Genomic DNA, 23,216 nt, shown 5'->3' with positions numbered 1-23,216 from the left:
TTATGTCACGTGGACAGTTGAGTGCATGTGCGTCATCCACTGGGAAAGAGATGGTACCAGGATACACACTGGGATGAAGATACATGGAGCATGGAGGCCAGACCTTGCAACTCACAGGACTTAACCCCCTTATGCAGACTTACAGACAGATGCATACTCATACATCCAAATGTGCTACATTTCTGCTCTAATTTTATCAGAAAACACATTTTTATGCCATCATATAAATACAAGTATGTGCTCCACAGAGCGCCACAGGAGGTCCTTTCTACCTGTGGCCATCAATCTTTACAAATCCTTCCCCCCTCTGTAAGCGGTCGGGGAACTGACACTTTCTTGTCATATATCCGTTGTCATTTCACCCTGGATTACAATTATTGACCCATTTTCATTCATCTATTCTCATTCATCTCAATTATTCTGTATATATATATATATATATATATATATATATATATATATATTATTCTGTATTTATGTTGGTGTGAATCATTTCTGGTTGTGATTCCCTTCCTTCTGTCTGTGTTGAGAACATCTGTTAAAAAAAAACAATACATCCCCCTATGAGATTAATAAAGTTTTCATGCACACTAACTGTGGACAGCCCTGATCAGTCATTAACCCTCTGTGAACTGTGACCTCTGTGCAGACACAGCATCCCTCCATCAGCTCAAACAGCGTGGTACCCACCGCGGCTCGTTGCTATAGTTACCGCCAGAAGCTCCGTGCAGTACCACGACCGTCCAGCTGGGGGCGGAGCGTCGTGAGCTCTCTGAGGTGTGCGGACCGAGAAGCCGTGAAAGCATCACTCGGTAGTAAAGGGGCAGATCCGAGGGGCAGATAGGAGCCAGTGTGGGTCTGCGCAGCTCAGCTCAGCCCTGTCGGACTTCTCTACAGCTCTTCTCCGCCTAACATCGACTCTCCCTGCACGTCATGGTGGCTAAAAACAGAAAGCAGACCGGGAAGAGTCCGGCGACCCAGGCTGACCGCGACAAGAACCCGCTTGTTTCTCCCCCTGGCAAAAGTACCGTGAGGCGAGCAGCTAGGGACGGGAAAGCTTTCACTAGCTCCCATCCGAACGGGCTCTCCGGTGCCAGACACAAGCTGGGGCTAACTCCCTCCGCGGCGGGGAGGCTGGGATTCACTCTTCTCCTCGGTAAGTTGGGAGCGTTAGCATGCTAGCTGCTCTCTGGACTCCTAGCTCGCCGAGTGCTAACGGTGGAGTAGCCGCTAGCGGAGCCGCTAAATGAACTTATCTCCGCCACTTATCAGTTGGCTAACGTTAGCTCATCAACACTAGCTCCTCAGTTAGCTTCCTATTGTTGCTTAGTCATTTAAAAACCCTCCGAAGTAGCCTGTGTTGTTTTCTGCATATGTGGCACATCAGCTCAACATGTGTGAACACATTCTCTGACAATGTGGAAGCAAATGTTCGAAGGTTTGGTCCTCCCCATATAATAATACTAGTCATTACCCATGAGATTAAACTGGTTAACATGGATTTATGTGTATTTTGTGCCACAGTAAAGTAAATCTTATCTGTCCACAGCTGCGCTGTCTGGTTATCTGCACTGGTAAGTTGCCCCCTCGGTGGTTTTTACTGAGACATTGCTGCTGTGTTGATTTATGGCTGCAGCTCTTGGTTTACATGTTTGTGCTCCTGTGGTCAGGTATCATCTCTTCCAGCTGTTTGAGAATGACAGACACTTTTCACACTTGTCTAACCTGGAGAAGGAAATGGCTTTCCGAACAGAAATGGTAAATAGCTTGTTGTGTGTGTGTGTGTGTGTGAGGATGAACTACTAGTACTACTGTCGGACGATAGTATTGTGCAAATGTTTTAGGCACTAAACATGAGGATGTTTTAAAAAGTCAAGCTGTGCGTCGTTTTAGCTCTTTGCAAACATTTTTTATTTGGTTATACTTTAAAACATTTACATTTAGGGTAAGTTTAAAGGTACTAGGCAGTTAGTTTTGGCCAGACATCTTGCACAACCTGCCATAGTTCTTTTGTGGATTCACCTTGTCTCTGTGCCTTCGCGTTCTTTGTTTTTCAAGTATACTCGGTGATTTGTGATGTGTGGGGCATGTACCGACAGTTGCAGGACTTCCTGTTCCTGGCTTTATATTTGGAGTCATTGCCATACCAAGAATAAATTTACTACCGGTCTAATGCCCCTGGTTGGTATTGCATGATGCATATCATCAAATCCAAAGTGTTTGCACATTACTGTTTAAATATTCCACCCTTAAATATTTAACCCTGACTCTACAAACCAAAAGGGACATGCATCATAAAGGTTATGTCACGGTTTTCTAGAGAAGTCCCCAACTGTCCACATTGTCATACTTGAAAATAAAATTTCGATCATCTTGTGTCATGGATGAGAGGCTAAACATCTGAAGTGCCTAAAATGTTTGCAAAGGTTGGTTAAAATATTTACACCGACTTCAAAAGAGGGTGGCATCATGGATCAAATGTGGTTCATATATAAAAATTGAGCAGAGTGATCACAAATTGGAGAGTCGAAAGAGTGCGAGCAGTGGTCTGTAGTCTGTGATCTGGTACAACGCAGTGCCAGAATAATGACTTAAACATTACCAAATGTTTTCATTCACTGTTTCTTACTTGCAAAGTAGAGATAAACGAACGTGAACTCTGGCCTGCAAATTCATCAGACTTGAGAAAGAAGAAGAAAATGCTGACTTGAATTTGTCAGTTTGAGAACTGTTCTGAGAAAACTTATCATTTCCTCTCAGAACAGGAAAAGCAATTTTGGGCTTCACTTCTAAGTTGAAACTGGTTCTAACAATTTGTTTATAAACTAATTCAGGTCATAGTTAACACAGAGGTGCTACTCAGATTCAATTAGACTTGCTTAAAGACCTCTCATCCAAAAGGTTTCTTCAGTCCTGAAGAGAAGAAGAACCTCCAAGCAGGTCCAGTTGCAACCAGATATCACCTTTGGTGTTCTAATATTATGTAAAAGAGTAGGTGCTTCTAAAATGTCAGTCACTTTTAGTCTTGGACACAACAAAAGCAACTGCACATGGAAAATCAGCAGATATGTGTTATTTAATGTAGCTCCATTAAAATAAGTGAGGAAGAGCTGCTGATGTTTTGGCATGCGGTGTGGGCTTTATGCCCTTTTTTAGAAATGACATTGAAGGCGACAATTAAATCATATGCAAAGGAAACATTTTTTTTCTTGCCTCACTCCTGCTGTGTGCTGCCAAATGTGCTGTGAGCTGTTGCCATCTGCTGAGCCTGTGTAACTCTTTCCTGTTTCATCAGCCTGAATTATCTGTTGTAGAGTTATATTTAGTGTCTGTTTGCTGTCTCTCTGCATCACTCTGCTCTTTTTCTGTTGAAGTGTTGCATTTTACCCAGTTTCTCTTGTTGTTCTTCTTTCCGTCTGTCGGCCCCGACTGTTCCCGTAATACCATCCCCAGCAAAGTTCTCTCATTTAGAGTTTTTCTGTATGAGTTTAATCTGCTGTGTGTATTTTCTTTTGGTTCCAGGGTCTGTATTATTCATATTACAAAACCGTTATTGAGGCTCCTTCTTTCCTGGATGGCCTCCACATGATCATGAACGATCGACTCACAGAGTACCCACTGGTTATTAACACACTGAAGAGATTTAATCTCTATCCAGAGGTAATTTTGACACATTATTTATATGACTTGCAGTAGAGCAGAATTCCTCTTTGGTCATTTTGCAGTTATTTATTCATTTAGTTCTTTGGTAAAAGTTGAAATCTCTTAAAATTATTTGTTTTTATTTTATTTATTTTTTATAGATGATAAAACACATGATTTACCAAGCTAGTGTGCTGAAAAACAATTTCCCTTTCTGCTGAAAACTGGAATATTTTATGCAAGAGCACTGTATGTCAGCTTCTCATTAAGTCAGTGACGAGCAACAATTAACCTTGTTATTCTGTGGTTTAGGCTTCCAAAAAATTATCATTTTACATTTTCTTGATTTAGGAATTTATTGTTTTGTCTATAAGTGAGAAAATTGCGAGGTGTGCAGTCTGCAGCTGCTGTTTGTACCCAACCTGAGAGCGAGTGTGTGTCATTCATTATATTAGGTCAGTTATAGCAGAATCCACAAAATAGTGCAGCGAAGATAAAGATTTTTCAGCTCCAGAAGCTCTGGAAATGTAATGGATTACAGTGTGTACTGTGTGTTTGTGTCCCCTCATCAAAGGCTCAAGACAGAAAGACCCTTTCAGACATGTTGTTGGAACAGAACTTTCACCCATTGTCATTTCTGCTCTCTGATTCCTCTCTCCAGGTGGTCCTGGCCAGCTGGTACCGGGTTTACACAGGTGTAATGGGATACTTTGGGATTCCCACGAAAATGTGCTGGTCAATCAATAGAGGCGAGGGACTTAGTCCTGTGGACAGCTGTGAAGGTAAATGTTTAAACTGTCACCATGGAGCTCCAGTCTGATCTGCAAATACACTAATTTGTGCACACACAGCAAAACATTACTCACACATATAGTATCGCAGCAGTGACCTGGAGCAACGCTGACTTTTAAAATTCTGCTAACTCCTGTGATCTTTTCTCTCTTTTTTTAATTAATGAATGAATCGTTCTAAATATGCAACATTTTAGTCTAGGATGGCATTTTATGGCAATTTACTATCACATAAAATAAAGAAAATCAGCAACCCCTAACATCTGAGAAGTGTAAACTTGGTCATCTCTGAAGAAAAGATGAATTGATTTTTTTAAATCTCAATTTATCATCTGTAGTTAAAACATAAGCAATTCGGGACCCCACAAAATAAATGAAATCAACAAAAGCTAACACTTCTAACCTATAGGACTTCACGCAGCAAATCTGCTGACAGTAAACAAGTGAAAGCTGTTATCAGCTTTCCTGTGTGGAGCTGCAGTCTCTGTGTTTCTGTCAGTCTTATTAGTGAAGTGAGGCACCCCAGGGTCGTGGTACACAGGCTGTTTTCACAGTGTTTACATAAACCCTGACGCAAGCCGCCACGCATACGAACAAACAGACAGAAATGGGAACATTTCCCTGTAAATGTCAGCCAGTACATTATTTTTGTGAAAATCCGAATGACACAGTAGAGAGTGGAGAGCTGCATTATATTTTCAGACTGAGTTGTTGTGCGAACAAGCTGCCTTTTCTGTTTGCTCCAAGATATATTATCGGATGGAGATGAAGCAGCTGTTAGTAAAGTCGACACACTTCCAAGTCTCTTGTTAGTCATTACAGTTTTATCAATCTGTTCTGTGTACCTGCTAATTGTACTGGCAGCATTGCTGAGAGGAAATGATTGGATTGTGCTAGAAATACAGTTTCAGCCAGGGTTCAGGCCTGTTCACTGAACTAAAAGTCTGTTTATGCTCATGAAACCAACACTGCAACATGCAAAACCACACAAACCTGCAGCAAGGAATCAGAGACGGCGATGATTTTGTAAAAATAAATTTTCCATCTGCCCCAAAGACATTGCAGAAGTATCACCTGTTTCACAGGATATTTTTACATTCGGCTGACTGGCTTACACTGGCTCGACTTGGAGTTACCCAAAATTATAGCGCACCCAAAATACAAGAAGTACAGTTTGAAGGTGGTTTGTGTTTGCTACGTACAGATCGTTAAAGATAACCGCGTTAAGGCTCAGCTGCATTTAGAGACATGTTGTGAATATAAGCTATACTTGGTTTTCCGCTTTTTTTTTTCTAGTGGTTAGAATAGTTCTAGCGTTTCCGTTACAGCTGCAGTTAATAATTGTTGACGATTAATCTATCTAAGCTAGTCTAGTTTATCAGCATTAGTTGCATTCTGCACAGATCCTGTTTCCATTAGTAACTGTTAATAAAAACGTTGCCATCTCTGTTTATGTGCACATTAGGGATGGGCGACCCAGCCTATTTCTACATAACCTGCGTGTTCCTGCTGAACGGTGTGATGATGAGCCTGTTCTTCATTTATGGTTGCTACCTCAGGTACCTCCTCTCCCACCCAGCTCTCAACCCTGTCATGCTTTGATGATTATCAGAAATGACAGGATGCATTTTTATGGTCCATCTAATCTCTTAGCAGTCAGCTGTCAGAGCTAAACAGGAAAACGGTTTTGCGGTTTGTCTCCTCTCGCTGCTAAAAACACGGGTTTGAAAAATATGATGACTTTTCTGAATCTGTCTGTTGCGCTCTGCCTCACTCCTCGGTTTCATTCCATTTCTTTTCCTCTAGTGGCAGCCGGCTGGGCGGCATTGTTACCACAATGTGTTTTTTCTTCAATCACGGTGAGGTGAGTGCACAGCTTGTTCCCATAGCGTCGATGTCAGTGAGTAGGGTTATTTCAATGCTGCACATTTGTAGGTCAGTTTAAGTCTCTCTGGGTGTAAGCTTCTGAAATATGTAAAACTCAAAATAGGAAAAAAAGCACTCAGAAAGCAGTGGGTGGTTAATAGGGACTAATTTCAGCCCTCAAAGGAGCTTAGAGTCAGTTTTGGCTGACACTCAAAGCAGAATCCCTCCACCCACCTCCTTCTCTTCAGGTTCCACAGAACAATTAGCAGGCCTCTATTTTTCCAGATCAATATGCCGACATTTCTGTCACACCAACACTCACAGCTGTTTCTGAGTCCTTTCAGTCATTATGCTCTCTTTTCCTGCCTGGAGCGTAGTGGTGGTTTGTGACATTTTAGGAGTATCTGTGATATTTCGTTTTGTTCTTTTCTGAGAGGAAGAAATGTGTTGGTAATGTGGTAGAGTTCTATATGTGAAAAGTACATTTTTGCTAATTAAGTCATACATATAAAAGTTACTTATTAACTGCACCAGAATAATGCTGCTGTTAGACAAATGCAAGTTGGTGTACACAAGCAATGTGTGTCAGCGCAGTACATGCTTAAAACCAGTTTGAGATTTTATTTTAGTTTGGGGTTTTATCAGAGCTAAATGAAGAGTATTTTGCATTGTTTTTATTTGTGGGTGGTTGCTTTGCTTCAGAGCACTCGTGTGATGTGGACTCCGCCGCTGAGGGAGAGCTTTGCCTACCCTTTCTTAGTCCTGCAGATGCTTCTTCTCACCTACATCTTACGGTAAACTACAGCACCAACAGACTATTGTAATAGTAAAGTGAACTTTCTTTTTTTGTTTTGTATGAAAATAACATCTTTTCATTAGTGTATGTACATCTGTTGGTTATTTGTGTATCAGTAGATCCTCATACTGTACACATCCTCAGTGTTTTCACCTATCTTTACACAAACTCCCTGTATTCATCTTACAAAGCCTACAGCTTCATTACTTTAATCAACTGGTTTTCTTTTCATTTAAATGACTCATTGAACCACAAATATTTCAGTAAGACTTGATGAAAAAAAGTTTCCCTATGGCGTCAAAGCAGTGCCTGCTTTAGAAAATGTGTTAGTTTATCCTTTATGTGGTAATTACTGGGGTAAACCAAACCTAGCTTCTGTTGTTGGCTCTTTGTTGAGCTAAAGTACCTGTCACATAGTCGTGTAATCTTCTCACAGCACATCAGACGCCTTCTTGTGTTGTTTGAGTGTACCCAGTAAACTGACTTGTACACCACTTTTACAGAGAATGAACCCCTTCATGTATTTCTCAGTACATAACTGGATCTATATAATACACTCAGAGTGAAATTGAATGTGTTTCCTTGTGTGTGTATTTTATCTGCTGTCTTAATGCATTTTCTCTTATCTCTCCTCACCCACTCTCATACAACTCTATTATCGTTTTTTTCCTCCTTCCTTTGTCTCTCTTCTCTTTCCAGGACACGGAACCCGAGCAGGACGGCGATGGTCGCTCTGAGCGTCTCCAATTTGTGCTTTATGCTGCCTTGGCAGTTTGCCCAGTTTGTGCTGCTCACTCAGGTAAACACAGAAACACTGAGAGAGAATGAGGTATGAAAGGAGAAGGAGCAGAAGAGATTAGGGAGAAAATAGAGACTTGGAAAGAACAGAGGACGGCAAGCAAGGTGCAGAGGGAAGAACTGTAATTTAGAACAAAGAAATAAAGAAATATAGGAAATATTAAAAAGAAAAGGACAGGGGGGTGAAAATATATATTCCTTTTATGCACATCTAGATTTTACACCAACATACATTATACAAATAATCATCTAAATCCTAAGAATATTTACAGTTTCTGTGCAATAAAGAAGTAGAATATTACAGTGTAGGCTGACAGAGACAAGAGCTGGAGTTTGAACCATGACTCTGGATCAAACAGGTCACTGCTGCGAGCATCTGTGCTCAGTAACAGCTTCGCCCACACTGTTGGCAGCCCTGTCAGGGCACTGCTGCTTACAGGGGTTTAAACAAAAGACGAGTTATTTAACAGTTATTATTTCTTTGTTTTATATTTGCACACTGTTAATTGGACATATTTTTCCCCCTTCATTGTGTGCATGACCCAGTCTAAGCCCATATACTCTAAACCTGATTGTACTGCTCACTCCTCACTATTGGAAGGAGTTTGGTAAATATACTGAGAAGTTCTTTGTTATTCACTCACCTGGTGACATTACAACAAAATCCTTTTAGGTAGGATACTAATCTCTAGTGTTGAACTTATTATCTCCTTGCTTAACATCATGTAGATAACTAAATTTAATCAATTAATTTAGATTTATACTCATTTATAGCTGTTAACAGAAGTTTGAGGACAAAGACTTAGTCCACCAAACTCAGAACAAGGAGTTGTGTCTCCTCTTGACAGTGGGTTTTATATACTTGTTTAATTTAATTATATCATTATTACAATATTGAGACAGTGTTTGCTGAGTCGGTGGACTGCATCAAAACCTACATCACAGAATGACGTGCCACTGCACATTGAACAAATGTTATTGCCTAATTCATTCATTATGCTAGAAGCCAAAGATGCGGCACAATCCTCATTCCATCTCTTTTAAAATATGTTGATTTCTTTTTACTTATTTTATTGGGATTATTAAAGTCTAGATTTGTAAGCTTATTATATACACTATATTTTTGTCTTTGTGCATCAACATTTGAAATAGATTAAATGAAAGTCCAACTGATTGAAATTAAAATACAGCCTCTATTCCAAAATAACAAAAAATAAAAAAGTGTATCACAGAATTAGAAAAATAGGATTTAAGAAATGAGAATATGCTGCAGGTTTTAAAAAAAATAGTTTCAGCAGAGAATTGGAAGCTCAGAGACAGACATTGTTAGTTATTTATGTATGTTCAGTATTTGTCTGCAGTGTGTGGGTGACCTTGTATTTTTATTTTGTTCTTGTTTCTTTGTTTCAGGTGGCTTCTCTGTTTGCTTCATACATCCTGGGTTACCTTGGTGCCGCCAAGATGCAGTCCATCCTGGTCACTCATATGGTACAGTGGATGACATCCTACAGTAATGAGTCGATCAAAGTGTTTTCTGATTAAAAATACAGATAGAACAGCTCCGCCTCAGCTCTCATCTCACCTAGCTCCTCGGTCAGAAGAATTTCACATGAGCTGCAGAGACTGGGCTGACTTTTTTTTTAGCATTAACACGCAAAGATGTTTGTGTTCGGGTGTGTATGTTGTTCTGGACATTGGTCCCTCTCCTCCACATTATTTCCTGTTAATCCTCTGAGCGTACCAGGCGGATAGCCAGGGCCTGTGTGCTCCAGAGATAAGGAGAAGGTCCCTTTGTGGTGAGATGGTGGAGATTTGTGTCAGAGGAAGACATATGGCTTTGCATAATTTAAAAACTTTTGGAAATGACTTTATAATTCAATATTTATAAACCTGAGTAGTTTCACATGTTACAGGAAATTTAAACATGTACTGTAGGGCTAACTGATATTTTCATGCTGATTGTAGCTTCTTAAAATTAAATACTTGCTGGGTTTCGTGGTTCTTCTATGATAGTAAGTTAAGTATTTGACCATTCATTTGTAGTATTCAGTGAATATAGTATATATATTTTCCAGCAATAAGATGCTGTGGTGCATTATTTTACTTATCACTGTTGGATTGAGAATCAAGGCTTCATTGAATGGGATTATACCGTGCTAGTGACTGTGTATTTATAATCAAATGAGTTGGTTTAAATCTCTGGAGTGTTTTTTACAACTGTCCCACATAAAGACTTATTGTTGACACTTAATACAATTTATCCCAGGCCACCCTTCTGCTATAGACAGAGATGTTATTATTTGCAGGCGACAGTGAAAATAGAGCTGGATGTTTTTATGAAACTGCTAAAGAAGCTGGCTGTGACTCTGACGTCTCTGCCAAGCTAACATATGTAGTGTTATTTCTAATTACACAGACAGATCATGCACATAAAGCTACTGTGTGAACACCACAGGAGTGCGATGAGTGACGCCTTCTCTGCTTCCTGTCGCCCACCTGCAGATAACGCTCGGTGTTTGCTTTATCCTGATGTTTGGTAACTCCATGCTTCTCACATCCTTCTACGCCTCCTCACTTGTCTCCATCTGGGTGAGTTGGATCTAAAACATGGGCTTTGCTGTTTGCACGATTGTTGAATGTTCTGAGATTGATTGGACCTGGTAATTTAAGTTGGTCTGAAGTAGTTATTACGTTGTATAAGTGTATAAGTGGAAATTAAAGCCAAAAAGCATGGTTGAGATGTTTGTGTATTGTTACCCTGGGTGGATTAGTTTATCTTGTTTTGTGAATAATGTTTTGTTAATTTAGTTTTAATTTATTTTTCAGGCAATCATTGCGTTGAGGGATCGATTTGCTCAACTCTTCAGACCTGGCATTGTCATTTGGGTATGAATTGATTTCTGCTTCTTTTGTTTTTGAATGTTTTTATGTTTTTAACACTACACTTTTTATTCTGTAGAAGTGATGCTACTGAATTCATAATTTCATAACTGTTAAAATACTGTTAGGAAAGAAAAATAACATTAGCATTAACATAGTGTATAAAGACAGAAAACGCACACACATAAATGACAACAATACAGACACATTGCTGAATCTAGCTTTTACTTCACAAGGCTGAATCTGTTTTTAATCACACTGTGTCTGTGTCCTTCATATTATTTAGTTTAGGGGTTTATATTGAATTCCTATACTCCACATATTCGAGTAATTATTCTGCCTGTTATGTGACTTATAATTCTGCAACGTTATTTATTTATTTTACTTTTTAAAAACTTAAAAGCAGTTTTTTCAAATGAACTGTATAATTTCAGTGTTGTTTTGCTGTTGATTATGCAGCGTTAATGTTAAAGCCCTATTTTTTTTGTTTTCAAGCTACCAACTCTTACCAATAATGGAGTTGTTTTTCTTTCTTCCTCTTCAGGTCATGCAGGGTTTGGCTTGGGTCGGCTCCACAGTTCTGCTTAAATTCATGCTGTCCACAATCCTCGGTGCCTCTGATGATGTAAGGCTCTGTAAATGTAACTTAGAGTTACTTCACACTAAATTCACTTTTTGAGTCGACAAACGATATTTCAGTTTCAGTTGGGGATGTTACGTTCACTAATCAATGGGTTCGTTTCAGCAGCTCGTTGATGGAAACGAAGGGATCCGAATGTTATTGAAGAGTCTTTGTTTTTAACACTGCTTCTTAATTTTACCCTGACCCGCTTCAAATTCACTACTTTCCTGGGATATTTAAGTTTTAATAGTTTTAATAGCCTTAAATTATTTGAGATATAACCTATATAACTTATATATATATATAAGAGTCATAAGTCATAAAAAGTTTTAAAATAGGCCATTCATTGAAAGTGCGCCTTATAGTGCGGAAAATAAGGTAGGTTAATAAAATTAAAACAGTTCAGTTATTTTAAGATAATTTATTTTCTTAAATGTCATATGGGGTCTAATTACTGTCTTATTGTGATTTCAACAAGAGATAATGTTAATACTAAACAATGTTATTTTGATATTATCTATTTAAAGTTAACCCTAAAAGTAACTTTTTCTATATAAATATTGAAATATTGTTTAAATGTTGTTGTTCTTTTCTAGGCTCATATTAGTGGACTGATCAAGTCCAAGTTCACAAGCTACAGGGACTTCCACACTCTGATGTACACATGTGCTGCAGAATTTGACTTCATGGAGTCAGAGGTTTGTTTGTTTGTTTGTTTACAATCAGGCCTTTCTAAGGTTAAAGCTGCCACAAAACAATGATAAGGAAAAAGTGCTCACTGTGCTGCAGCTTTGTTCACAGATAAGATGTCTCAGGTTGTGTTTTTATTATTTCACTGTGAAACTTTAAAACGTCAGTCTCCTGTGAAGATCGGAGCACCCTGCTGTTCTGTATTGAACTGGCTGCTATTGTCTCACATCAAGGCTCCATGTTGGGGGAAATACATCTGTTCACTAAATCTGGCAGCTCGTTTTGTGTTTAGTTCTTCTCTAGATAATGGCCCAATTGGTGTTATTTGAATTTTGAACACACTAGACAATAGTTGTCTCTCTCCTCAGACCCCTATACGTTACCTCAAAACATTGCTGCTGCCCCTCAACATGCTGGTGGTTGGTCTCATTGCTGGGAGGGTAAGTCTTCTTGTTCCGTGTTTAAAAACTGTACTGCAGAAATGAAAGTAGTGAGATGAGTGGTTCAAGAAGGAGCAGAACAAATTAAAGTTAAAAATATTCTATCAGAGAAAAGAAAAAATCTGAAATGATGTAAATGTGACAGAACTGTGTGACTGAATGTGTCAGGTCTGCAGTACAACGTGTCCCATGTTATAAAAGAAGTTCAAATCAGGTCAGAACCTTGAGATGCTTCACTGTGTTGGGACGATGGAGCTGCCCGTCTTATTTGCTCTGGTTACCAGACACACACATTTCTAACCCTGAACTGTTGAATATATAAAATTCAGCTTATACTCATTCATTTCCTGAAGCTTTCCGTTGTCTTTGCTCTGCACAGGAAGTGTAGTTGACTTCGTAATATGTATATTTAGGGTTTTCAGGACACTTTGTCCTGATTAATGGATCATGACACATTTTAACAGGGGAAATGTATTTCTGCCGCTGCTCTTTATATGGTGTCATTTTGTCATGCTTTGCCCACACTAGGCTAAGAATACATGATTGGATATGACAAGGCATGGTGAGAAGTACATGAGCAGGCTGGTAGAGGGAGGGAGGTCCTGTCATGAACTGCACTGTTTGTCGTTAAGAAATAATTATTCAAACCATTTGTCCTCTTCAGACCGTCCGGGACATGGTTAATTTTCTGAGGAACAGAGGGAAGGCACCTATCAAGAGTGACGACGATGAAGCTGTAGGGTGAGTGTGGAACATCCTGCTAAATGCACTGTGTTTACTTGTCCCAGACCAGTTTTGTCTCATGAGATTCTGTTCTGTATTACAGGTCTGAAAAAGGAGAGGTGAGGAAAAAAAACACATCCTGTGTTGTTTAAGCCTCATCATGGTAACCGCTCAGTGTGAACTTCTACGGCTTCCTTTTCTCTAAACCTGTTTCATGTGATTAGATTCCTCCTGAGTAGTTAAATCTGCTTAGTTACTATGTCCCTAAGTGATTTTCATTCCTTTTCTCATTACTAAGAAATGAAAGGCAGATTCCCTTCTGCTGTGAAATCTCTCTTTAATGCCTTTTGTCAGCCCTCTCCTCTCCCAGCTGCTGCTTCATGTCGTTTTCTCTTACATCCCTCCCAGGGCAGGAAAATTCAGGTGTTCGTCCACCAGCCACAGAGTTTTTGAGATAATTACTTTAAGTCTCTGCGTGGTTTAATAAATAACACAGCAGAAATCTAAAGGTGTTCTCATCCATGACTGTGTTAAAAACTACTCAAGATCAAAGCTTCATGCAGATGTCATTTTAGTCTCTTCAGACGTGCCTTTTGATCAGAGTTTAGACCCGTTTGAATTAGAGGAGAGTTTAATTTAAATAGATCAAATCTTTACTGACTGTAGGGCTGCAGCTTATTTTTAATGCAGTAAACCAAACTATTTAATTTCATAGCTTCAATCCCTACTCTTAATATGTGTTGCAGAATAATGCTGTGTTAATTCCTACTACTTGTACTGCACAATCAGCCGAGAAACAATATGCACTGTGCTTCATTACTATGCAATATCATTTTCTCACCATCCTCAGCTGTTGGTGGCTGTTTATGGTCTGGTACTTTTGGTATTTGATTGTCTTTTTAAAAGCCCGGCCAGGTTGTGTCTCCTCTGTGCGGCTTCTGTTTGGTTTTTATTTTTATTTATTTATTTATTTTTTGTTAACACTGTGTGTGAACTTCACTCTGCAGTTGGTGTACCACAGCCTGCAGCTGGTAGCGTTTGCTGTCCTGGCCATCCTCATCATGCGTCTGAAGCTCTTCCTCACTCCCCACATGTGCATCATGGCCTCGCTGATCTGCTCCAAACAGGTCTTAGTCTCACCACAGTGTAGATTAATATATAAAAGAAATCTACGTTTGTATTCTACAAAGATCAGTGATTGCTTTCCTAGTTTGTCTTAAATAATACTGCGTGTACATAGCACATGACCAAGTAGATCACTTATTTTGTAAGAGGTTTTAGGAGCACAGATTCTGTCCTTCGACAATGCTCTTCATCCCCATCCTCCCTGACTGTTGGCAGTTGTTCGGCTGGATTGGGGAGAAGTTTAAGCACCAGGTTTTGGTGTTTGCTGTAATGGCTGCCATGGCCATAAATGGAGTGGCCAACCTGCAGGCCCAGTGGGGGATCATCGGAGAGTTCAGCAACCTGCCGCAGGAGGAGCTGCTGAACTGGATCCAGGACAACACTCGCCCTGGTGAGTGAAGTCAGCAGCTTCCATGGCAACAGTGAAAATTATAATCGTGATTATTCTACTTAGTATGAAGAGCTGGAGGAATATATTTACTGTCGTTCACTTTTCTCTGCAATCCAGACTCTGTGTTTGCTGGGGCCATGCCCACCATGGCCAGCGTGAAGCTTTCCACAGGTCGGCCCATCGTCAACCACCCCCACTATGAAGATGCTGGTCTCAGGTCAGTGGAGCTGTCAGAAGCACAATGGTTCCAATGATTATATGAGAGACATGAAGAGAGAAATGTCTTTCAACAAATGGAGGTTGCAGTCCTGATCTGGCAGTATCTCCTCAGTATAATGGGAATTGAAAGGGGGTAGGTTATAAACATGCTAAGCATCTTCGAATCCAACTTAAGGGTAACAGGAGATATTTTGAGAAATAACAAATAATACAGTCCTTCTTGAATTTGTTGATGAATAAAGCGTTTGGGATACGAAGGGATTCACACAAAAAAAATAGATTTTTTTTTTTTTTTTGAAAGGGGATTCAAATATTTGCAGGTTTTCTTTAATTTTCTAAATCCAGTTTGTGGAGGGCTCAGTGCCCGTTCTCTTAACTGCTGTATGTCATATGTGAAGAATGTGACTGACGCAGCTGAAGCACTGTACCATAGTTGTCCTGTGTTCCTTGCAGGGAGAGAACCAAGCTGGTCTACTCTATGTACAGTCGAATGTCTGGAGAAACAGTGAAGAGGAACCTGATGAAGCTGGGAGTGGACTTCTTCATCCTGGAGGATTCCTGGTGCACCAGACGAACCAGGTACCACCACGGTGCCCTCTCTTAAAGGGGGGGCACACTGTTACTACGTTTCCTGTGACTTTATTAATTCACAGATAATTGCAACTGGTGACCAGTGATTTTCAAAAGAAACAGGAAATGGATTCAGAGAGTATCTGTTCCTGAGTAACATTGTCTTTTATCTGTCTTGCTAACAATATGTTTGCTTCAATCTCTCCCCCTCCAGGCCCGGGTGCAGCATGCCAGAGATCTGGGATGTTGAGGATCCACAAAATGTGGGTAAAATTCCCTTCTGCACTCACATGTCCAGGAACTCACGACCCCACTTCACCACAGTCTTTTCCAATGAGATTTACAAAGTTCTCAAAGTCACTAAAGATCAAAGATAACATCATGAGACAGTTGGATCCAGACTGTCCAAACTTTTTCTTTCCACCACTTGGAAACGTCACTGCCTTTGCTGCTTTTTACTTCTCACAGTTCGGGTGTTTTGTGTTTTGTTTTTATTCACTGAGCGCTGGAGTAATAATTGCTTGGACACACCAAAACAATCTGCTATGAGTCTTTCTACTCTTGGTTCCACCATGCTTCTCAGAATTTGTGACCTACAGAAAATCCTAGTCCCTCACATTTTGTAAAACACATTTATTGCTGCTCCTCCAGCAACATTCCCATTGTTCTCCAGCAGGTGCCAGTGAAAGCCAAAAGGTGTTGTGGTTTGTTGAATTTGTTCTGTTACATACAAACAGTATTTTATTACAATGTGTTCATGCACATATCAGTAAAACTTGTTACTGTACTTGTTAACTTGTGCTTAAAAAAGTACCTTTTGTCTGGCAGGACCAATTGATGATGTCCACTTACTGTGAAGCAATACCCTTTTGCAAACTTGACAAAAGCTAACTTCTGTTGTTATGCTAAGTGTTGATGAAATGATTTTTCAGTAGTAGACTATTTTTATAATTTATTTGTGAGTATTTTTATGCAAACTTCAAGACCTTTTTTTTTTTTTTTTAAAGCTGTCTTTATAGTCATGGGAATCATAAGGGAAGATTCTGTTCTTGAAGCTTTTAAGATCTTGTTAACACATCATTCAGCATTGCTATCTAAATGGAAACCACTCAAGAAAACAAAATCTCTCTCTCCATTATTATTATTTTAGTTATTCGTCAGCAGAAAGACGCTTTTATGAGAAACAGAGCAAACAAAATAAATAGATTTCCCCTGACTGTGCCTGCTTTTTTGTAAATACCAACTCCGTTGTTTTGTAAAATACCAATGTACAGTCTGTAAAAGCTCCTTTATGTTTCTGGATTTATTGTTTGTTGCCAAAGGAAATCTTGCTGTTCTAGCTGCATATTCGGGTAACTGTAACACATAAGTGATGTGTTTTTAGTAATTGAGAACCATCAATGTGTGAGCACTGTAACGGGCAATCCAAAGTCTTTGTAGGTATGATTTTTATGTCAAACGTTGATTCAGGCCACAGACCGTTTGTTATCGTTAGCTCTGTCCAGTGGTCTCTCATTAGCACATTAGATCTTGTTTGTTTAGTTTGTACAGTATCTCATTTTTTTCTCCTTTAACTTTACATTGCTCTCTAATCCAGGTGTTGGTTTTCACAATGAGACCTAAAGACTTTACAGCACACAGAATCCTTTATCACATTATAGCTGTGTGAACAGAGCGAACAGCTCGACTCCTTTAAACTGGAAAAGCTGTTCGTCTTTAAAAGTATTGTTTGAAGTTTTCAAACCATCCGTTGTTCCCTTTTTTATATTAAGAGTTGGATGAAAATATTGTAACCACTCTTATTTCAGTAAATGCAAAGCTACAGCCAGTGTGAATGGGTTTTAATGTTCTCTATTCATATAAAAGATATTAGTCCCTGTGTTGATTACTGGAAAAAATGAACGTTATCACCTCTTCTGTTCGCCTCTGATTCCTCTTTGTCTTGTGGGAACATGAATTTAAACCACATGTCTGTGAGGCAGAAGTCTCATGTTAATGAGATTTCTGTTCTCTGACTTATGGGTTACTGCTTATAAAGTATTTCATTATGGGTTTCAGTTCTGTTAAGACTGTGATTCTCTCAGCTTCTATCTCTTCTTTGTGCAACAGCTCGTAATGTTTCTAAAATCTTTTAGGTACAACACACCTTCGGATGAAAGATGTCATTAATTAGCATCATAATGAGATGAAGGAACAAATGAGATACGTGAGATGACACTTAACCAAACATTCACAGGTCAAAACCAGCTTCTGCAACAGCAGATAATTAATCTGGTACAGCCTCTATGTTTTCAGAGCTGTTTATATAATACACATATGAAGACTGAGGGTTGATGGTGTAGCAGTGGTCTTGTACTGTAAGTCAGGTGCCTGTTATTATGGAGTGTGCCTGTTGTTTCACTTCCCCGAAACACTTTAACATTTAGATGTTATTGTGTCACAGGGCTAGGCGTATTTCAGATGTCTTTTATAATTGTCTATTTTGTCTGTATTTAAAAAAAAAAAATAAAAATATTTGCCATCGGCACTGTTGCTTTCTATTGAATATATGAAAAATAATTGAGTATTACCTGTTTTGACATTAAATTAATCAGCAAGCCTTGACATTGACAGTGACAAGACATTTAGCTGGGTTTTAGCGGGCCCTTAAAATAATTAAATGGAATGGAAATAACTTGAAACTGACAAAAGTAAGAATAAATCATAATTTACTGAAAATTAACCAATGGAAATCAGACATTGCTTTTGAATTGTGGCTCAATAGAATCAATTTAAAATTTAACAAACTAATGAAACAGGTCTGAAGAAAAATGATGGTACCCCTAGAAAAGATTGAAAACAGTTTGACCATAGAGACATGTTAAATGAAGGTGTCCCCTCTTATTAGCATCACAGGTGTCTTCAAACTTGTAATTGCAGTTATACACTGAATCATAAGACAAAATCTCACCTGTGTCTAAAAGTGCTCTGCAACTGCAATCCTCTACATTTTAAATTGTGTTTTTATTGGGATGTTGTTTATTACGTTGTGCCCTAAAACTCCCACAGCTGAACTTGTTACTCAAACTCCTACACTACAGTCACTAGGAGACAATTCATATGATTCATATTTAATCTAAGATACAGATTGTGCTGTTTCTCAATAATATTGAAGCCTAAACTGATTAGTGGGATGATTTTTAATGTCTTCAGCCCTAATCCAGCCTGGAACCGTACACTTCCACCTCACACAAAGTTAGGGTTGCTTCTCTTCCGGGGATCACTATGTTAATGTAGCGGCCATCCATCCCACCTGGTGTCTCATCACATGTGATTTCAGTAGAGCCTTTTGGGGTACCATTGAACACATGACACCTAGATGTAGAAGAAGAAGAAGAAATCAGCAAAATAACCCTAAAACCTTCTTAACACAGCACACGCTGAGAACAAAATACATGTTTCATTCAGTTTTCATAAAGTTCATGTAAATAAGGGACTTTCAATTCCACTAATACAACACTGCAGCAAATAGTCCATGACTTACCGGGGGTTGTTGTTACCGTTGTTGTCAAGAGAATCTCCAATGCGGATCTCAGCTCCTTGAAGTTGTTCAGCCTCGGCCTCTGACTGGGTTATCTTAAGAGTAAAAACTTTATGGGTTTTTCCCAGATCCAGTCGCCACCAGGGGCTGAAGTTGCTGTTTGTGCGACTGCAGAAGCCATGATCGGTGGCACGATTCCCATCTATAGAGTTATATGCGATGCTGTACTCATTCACTGATGACTGAGTGGCTTTTCCGTACACGGCCAGGTTCTCTCCTGCAAAAAGAACATTTGTGTTGAATGATTGTGAAAACAAGTTTGAATTTGCATTATGTACATGTAGCTGTTCACATGTTCCTGTGATGGTTCAGATTCTCACCAGTTGGGGCGTGGTACCCATAGACTTCCACTTCACACAATGTAAGGATTCGTCTTGTGCCTGGGAGAACCAACGTCACATAACGTCCCTCAACACGTTCAGTGAAGGTCAGGGTGAATGACTGGCCTTGGCCAATTTTAGCAATAGTACCAGCTCTAGTGAAATGAGACACGGAAGCAGCACGTGAATCACATTTTATAGCTGCAGTTTGAGGTTAACATGGTAACATGAGGGTGAAATGAACAGGACTGGGATTGGTTATTGAAGATCTGCTTGTGTAGTTGGACTGTAAATTGATTTTGCCTCACGCTTTATGTCAGGAACTAAACTACAATGACACGACAGCTGTTCTGTTTGATCTGAGACTTGTCTGTGAAAATTCAAGTCAATTTTATTTGTAGAGTGCCAAATCAAAACCAGTCATCTCAAGGCACTTTACAGCGTTTACGGTTCCAGACCTTACAAAATATAACTGTATACAGAATTATATAGAAAACCCAACAACCCCACTTGAGCAGCACCAGGAGACAGTGGAGAGGAAAAACTCCCTTTAGAGGAAGAAACCTCCAACAGAACCAGGCTCAGGGTGGGCGGCCATCTGCCTCGACTGGTTGGGGTGAGTGGAGAAAACCACATCAAAGATTTGAGCCTCTGAGTATTTATAACGCCTGTTGAGTCATCAAAAGCTCCCGTTAACTACAGACTGTATTGCTCAATGTTGTTTCCCTTAGTCAGATGCTATTTTCTTTATTCCCATCTATGTTTATTTATTTAATGACTCCTCCTTATCAACTGTATCCTGCTGCAGTGTGAACACTGTTGGGGTCTCAATCTGCCATGCATGCAGAGATTGATATGAGTCACATTTTAGATAGTTGGAGTAAAGTTGAGAAAAGAAGTGATGTGACTGTGTTATAGTCAAATTGAAATTTGTACAGTTGTGGTGATGACAAGTAAGACTGTCAAAACTCTCTATAACTAGCTAAACAAAGATCAAAATGAGCAAAGTAAAAATGGGCAAAGGAAGCTGTACTCTGTCTTTGCAGATCTAGAGAAAGCAACTGACAGGGTGCCGATAGAAGAGCTGTGGTTGGATGAGGGAGTCTGGAGTGGCAGAGAAATATGTTAGAGTAGTGCAGGACATGTAAGAGAGCTGTAAGACAGCGGTGTGGACATCAATCACCATGGACTATGATGTTTGCAGATGACATTGTGATGTGTGGTAAGAACAGGGAGCAGGAGGGGACTAGAGAGGTGGAGGTGAAAGCCGATAAATGAAGGTTAGCTGCAGCAAAACAGAATACATGTGTGTGAATGATAGGTAACCCAGTGGAACAGTGAGGTTACAGGGAGCAGAGGTAAAGAAGCTGCAGGACTTTAGGTACTTAGGGTCAAAGGTTCAGAGCAACAGAGAGTGTGGAGAAGAGGTGTGTGCAAGCAGGATGGAATGGGAGGAGAACAGTGTCAAGCATGTTGCTTGATAAAAGAAGATCAGACAGAATGAAAAGAAAGGTGTTCAAGAGAGTGGTGAGACCAGTGATGCTGTACGGCTTAGAGACAGTGGTACTGAAGAAAAGACAGGAGGTGGAGCTGGAGGTAGCAGAGCTGAAGATGTTGAGGTTCTCTGTGGGAGTGACGAGGATGGACAGGATCAGGAATGAGTCCAGAGGGACAGACCATGAAAGATGTTAGAGATAAAGTCAGAGAGGACAGTTTGAGGTGGTTTGGACATGTTCAGAGGAGAGATTGTGATCATATCAGTAACAGAGGCTGAGGTCGGAGCTGCCAGGCAGGAGGTGTAGAGCAAGACCAAAGAGGAGGTTTATGGATGTAGAGGACATGAAGTTAGTTGCTGTGAGAGAAGAGGATGTAGAGGATAGAGTTAAATGGAGGCAGATGATTCGCTGTAGCAACTCCTGAAAGGGAACAGCCAAATAGAATATGGAATAAAAGTTTAACTGCATTTTCTTATTCTGCATCTTCACTCACATTGGGTTTCTTAAACCATCATCTTGCACAGAGTTGCCTACATGGATCTGCAGCCCGTTCAGCCTTTCCCCGCAGCAGTCTCCTCTGTTGGTGACGGTGACAGAAGTAATGATGTAGCTCTCCAGCAGGTCCACTCTCCACCAAGGTTTGTTCTGTTCTTCAGTGTGCGTACATGATCCAGCACCAAAGTCAGCTACTCGGTTCCCATCAATTGCATTGTAGGCATTTGAAAAGATGTGCTCGTAACGATCCGACTGGGTTGCTTTTCCACGCAAGGCCACATTTTCTATAAATAAGGTAGTTGAAATACATAAATTAAACATATGAATAAAACTGAACAGTGTGAAGGTGTAATGGAGATATAGTTATTGTGAATATTTCAATGTTCTGGGTTTTTTTTTCCAAGTTCTCTTGTCCTGCAACATGTTTTATTAACCAGCATTTTACCCAGTGCTTGATTTCTCTGCCGTTTCTTTTTTAAATTTATGAATTTATGAAGACACTTAGTTTACAATATTGTACAATCAGCTCTCAGAGTCACTACACAATTTGGTTTATAGTGAGTCCTAAAGACTTAGAAGACATCCACCTCTTTCTTTCTTAAAATACTCTCTTTCTCTCAGAAATCTATGTTACTGCATCTACTGGTGTTTGACAGCGAAGATGTCTGAGACCATACGTACGATAATTGGAAGCCGAGCTCATCCCCAGCAGGAGCAGAAGGAAAATGGTGAGTTTCATCATTCTGGTAGAGAAAGTTAACAGTCATTAATAGACCCATTTTTTTTTCTGTGACAAATCAGAATTCAAATTTTTTTCCAACCTCAACACACGAAAACTTCAGTGTAAGAAATTAAGAGTTATTATTTGCTTCCTTAGGCTGCAAAGACACATCTATATGTAAAATTACATTTTCGTAAAGCACTAATCTCACGCACTAAAAAGCTGGAAACAGAGAAGCAGATAAAACATACAACACAGAAGTAAAATGTGTTACCTGTAAGAACCAAACGATGCAGGCACTGTACTTCAAAGTCATTCCTGTGCTTTTTATATGTCTCTTTCTATCCTCCCCAACATCTGTTGAACCAATCATCAGAAGTCAGATCTTATTCATCTTCAGGACTATCCAATCACATACCACCCACATCCTTATTCACATGATTAATACAACGTTACAGTCAGACAGTTGTAACTGAAGGAAAATGAAGATTAATGGTTGAGCTTTGGGGAAAATAATAGAACTGATAATAGAGGCTGCTGGACTGAAATCATTTAGGTACAACACACCTTTGGATGTAAGATGTCATTAATTAGCATCATAATGAGATGAAGGAACAAATGAAATAAGTGAGATGACACTTAACCAAATCAAACGTTCACAGGTCAAAACCAGCTTCTGCAACAGCAGATAATTAATCGTAATAATTCATAATGGTGATAATGGTACAGCCTCTTTGATTTCAGAGCTGTTTATATACTACACATATGAAGACTGAGGTGTAGCAGTTGTCTTGTACTGTACGTTAGGTGCCCGTGGTTTCACTTCCCCAAAACACTTGTGTCACAGGGCTAGGCGTTTTTCAGACATCTTTCATAATTGTCTATTTTGTCTGGATTTCAAAAAATAAATAAATATTTGCCATTGACACTGTTGCTTTCTATTGAATATATGTTTGAAAAATAATTGAGTATTATCTGTTTTGACATTAAATTAATCAGCAGACCTTGACATTGACAGTGACGAGACATTTAGCTGAGTTTCAGCAGGCCT

The 23,216-nt window shown here is 39.5% G+C and overlaps 2 protein-coding genes across 2 annotated transcripts; one reads left to right on the top strand and one right to left on the bottom strand.

Annotated features, from left to right (window-relative positions):
- Positions 1-933: 933 nt before the first annotated feature.
- On the top strand, positions 934-18,071 carry dpy19l1l (dpy-19-like 1, like (H. sapiens)). The gene is made up of 22 exons (XM_026372750.1): positions 934-1,156; positions 1,550-1,574; positions 1,671-1,758; positions 3,523-3,660; positions 4,304-4,424; positions 5,899-5,992; positions 6,240-6,297; positions 7,002-7,093; positions 7,795-7,894; positions 9,304-9,381; positions 10,396-10,482; positions 10,720-10,779; positions 11,318-11,398; positions 11,992-12,093; positions 12,454-12,525; positions 13,190-13,266; positions 13,352-13,367; positions 14,256-14,375; positions 14,590-14,764; positions 14,882-14,981; positions 15,437-15,562; positions 15,768-18,071. Exons 1-22 carry the CDS (start codon positions 934-936, stop codon positions 15,928-15,930), a joined length of 2,196 nt encoding a protein of 731 aa, XP_026228535.1. The 3' UTR covers positions 15,931-18,071.
- A 342-nt stretch (positions 18,072-18,413) lies between these two features.
- LOC113169429 (fucolectin-3-like) lies at positions 18,414-22,539 on the bottom strand. The gene is made up of 6 exons (XM_026370824.1): positions 22,440-22,539; positions 22,126-22,187; positions 21,443-21,728; positions 19,454-19,608; positions 19,077-19,350; positions 18,414-18,907 (listed from the first exon to the last, which is right to left on the bottom strand). Exons 2-6 carry the CDS (start codon positions 22,184-22,186, stop codon positions 18,748-18,750), a joined length of 936 nt encoding a protein of 311 aa, XP_026226609.1. The 5' UTR covers position 22,187; positions 22,440-22,539; the 3' UTR covers positions 18,414-18,747.
- Positions 22,540-23,216: the final 677 nt, after the last annotated feature.

This window comes from Anabas testudineus, chromosome 16, assembly GCF_900324465.2.
Source record: "Anabas testudineus chromosome 16, fAnaTes1.2, whole genome shotgun sequence".
In the NCBI taxonomy this organism is placed as follows: Eukaryota; Metazoa; Chordata; class Actinopteri; order Anabantiformes; family Anabantidae; genus Anabas; species Anabas testudineus.
This window is presented reverse-complemented; position numbering and strand designations above follow the sequence as displayed.

Bases quoted from the DNA above. Each gene is read 5' to 3' on its own strand.
- LOC113169429 (XM_026370824.1), bottom strand. From the start codon at position 22,186: ATGATGAAACTCACCATTTTCCTTCTGCTCCTGCTGGGGATGAGCTCG. The intron at 21,729-22,125 runs GTACGTATGGTC...CCTTATTTATAG, and splicing joins GAGCTCGGCTTCCAATTATC to AAAATGTGGCCTTGCGTGGA. The intron at 19,609-21,442 runs GTGAGTGAAGAT...TCATTTCACTAG, and splicing joins GATGGTTTAAGAAACCCAAT to AGCTGGTACTATTGCTAAAA.
- dpy19l1l (XM_026372750.1), top strand. From the start codon at position 934: ATGGTGGCTAAAAACAGAAAGCAGACCGGGAAGAGTCCGGCGACCCAG. The intron at 7,094-7,794 runs GTAAACTACAGC...TTCTCTTTCCAG, and splicing joins CTTCTCACCTACATCTTACG to GACACGGAACCCGAGCAGGA. The intron at 10,483-10,719 runs GTGAGTTGGATC...TTTATTTTTCAG, and splicing joins CCTCACTTGTCTCCATCTGG to GCAATCATTGCGTTGAGGGA.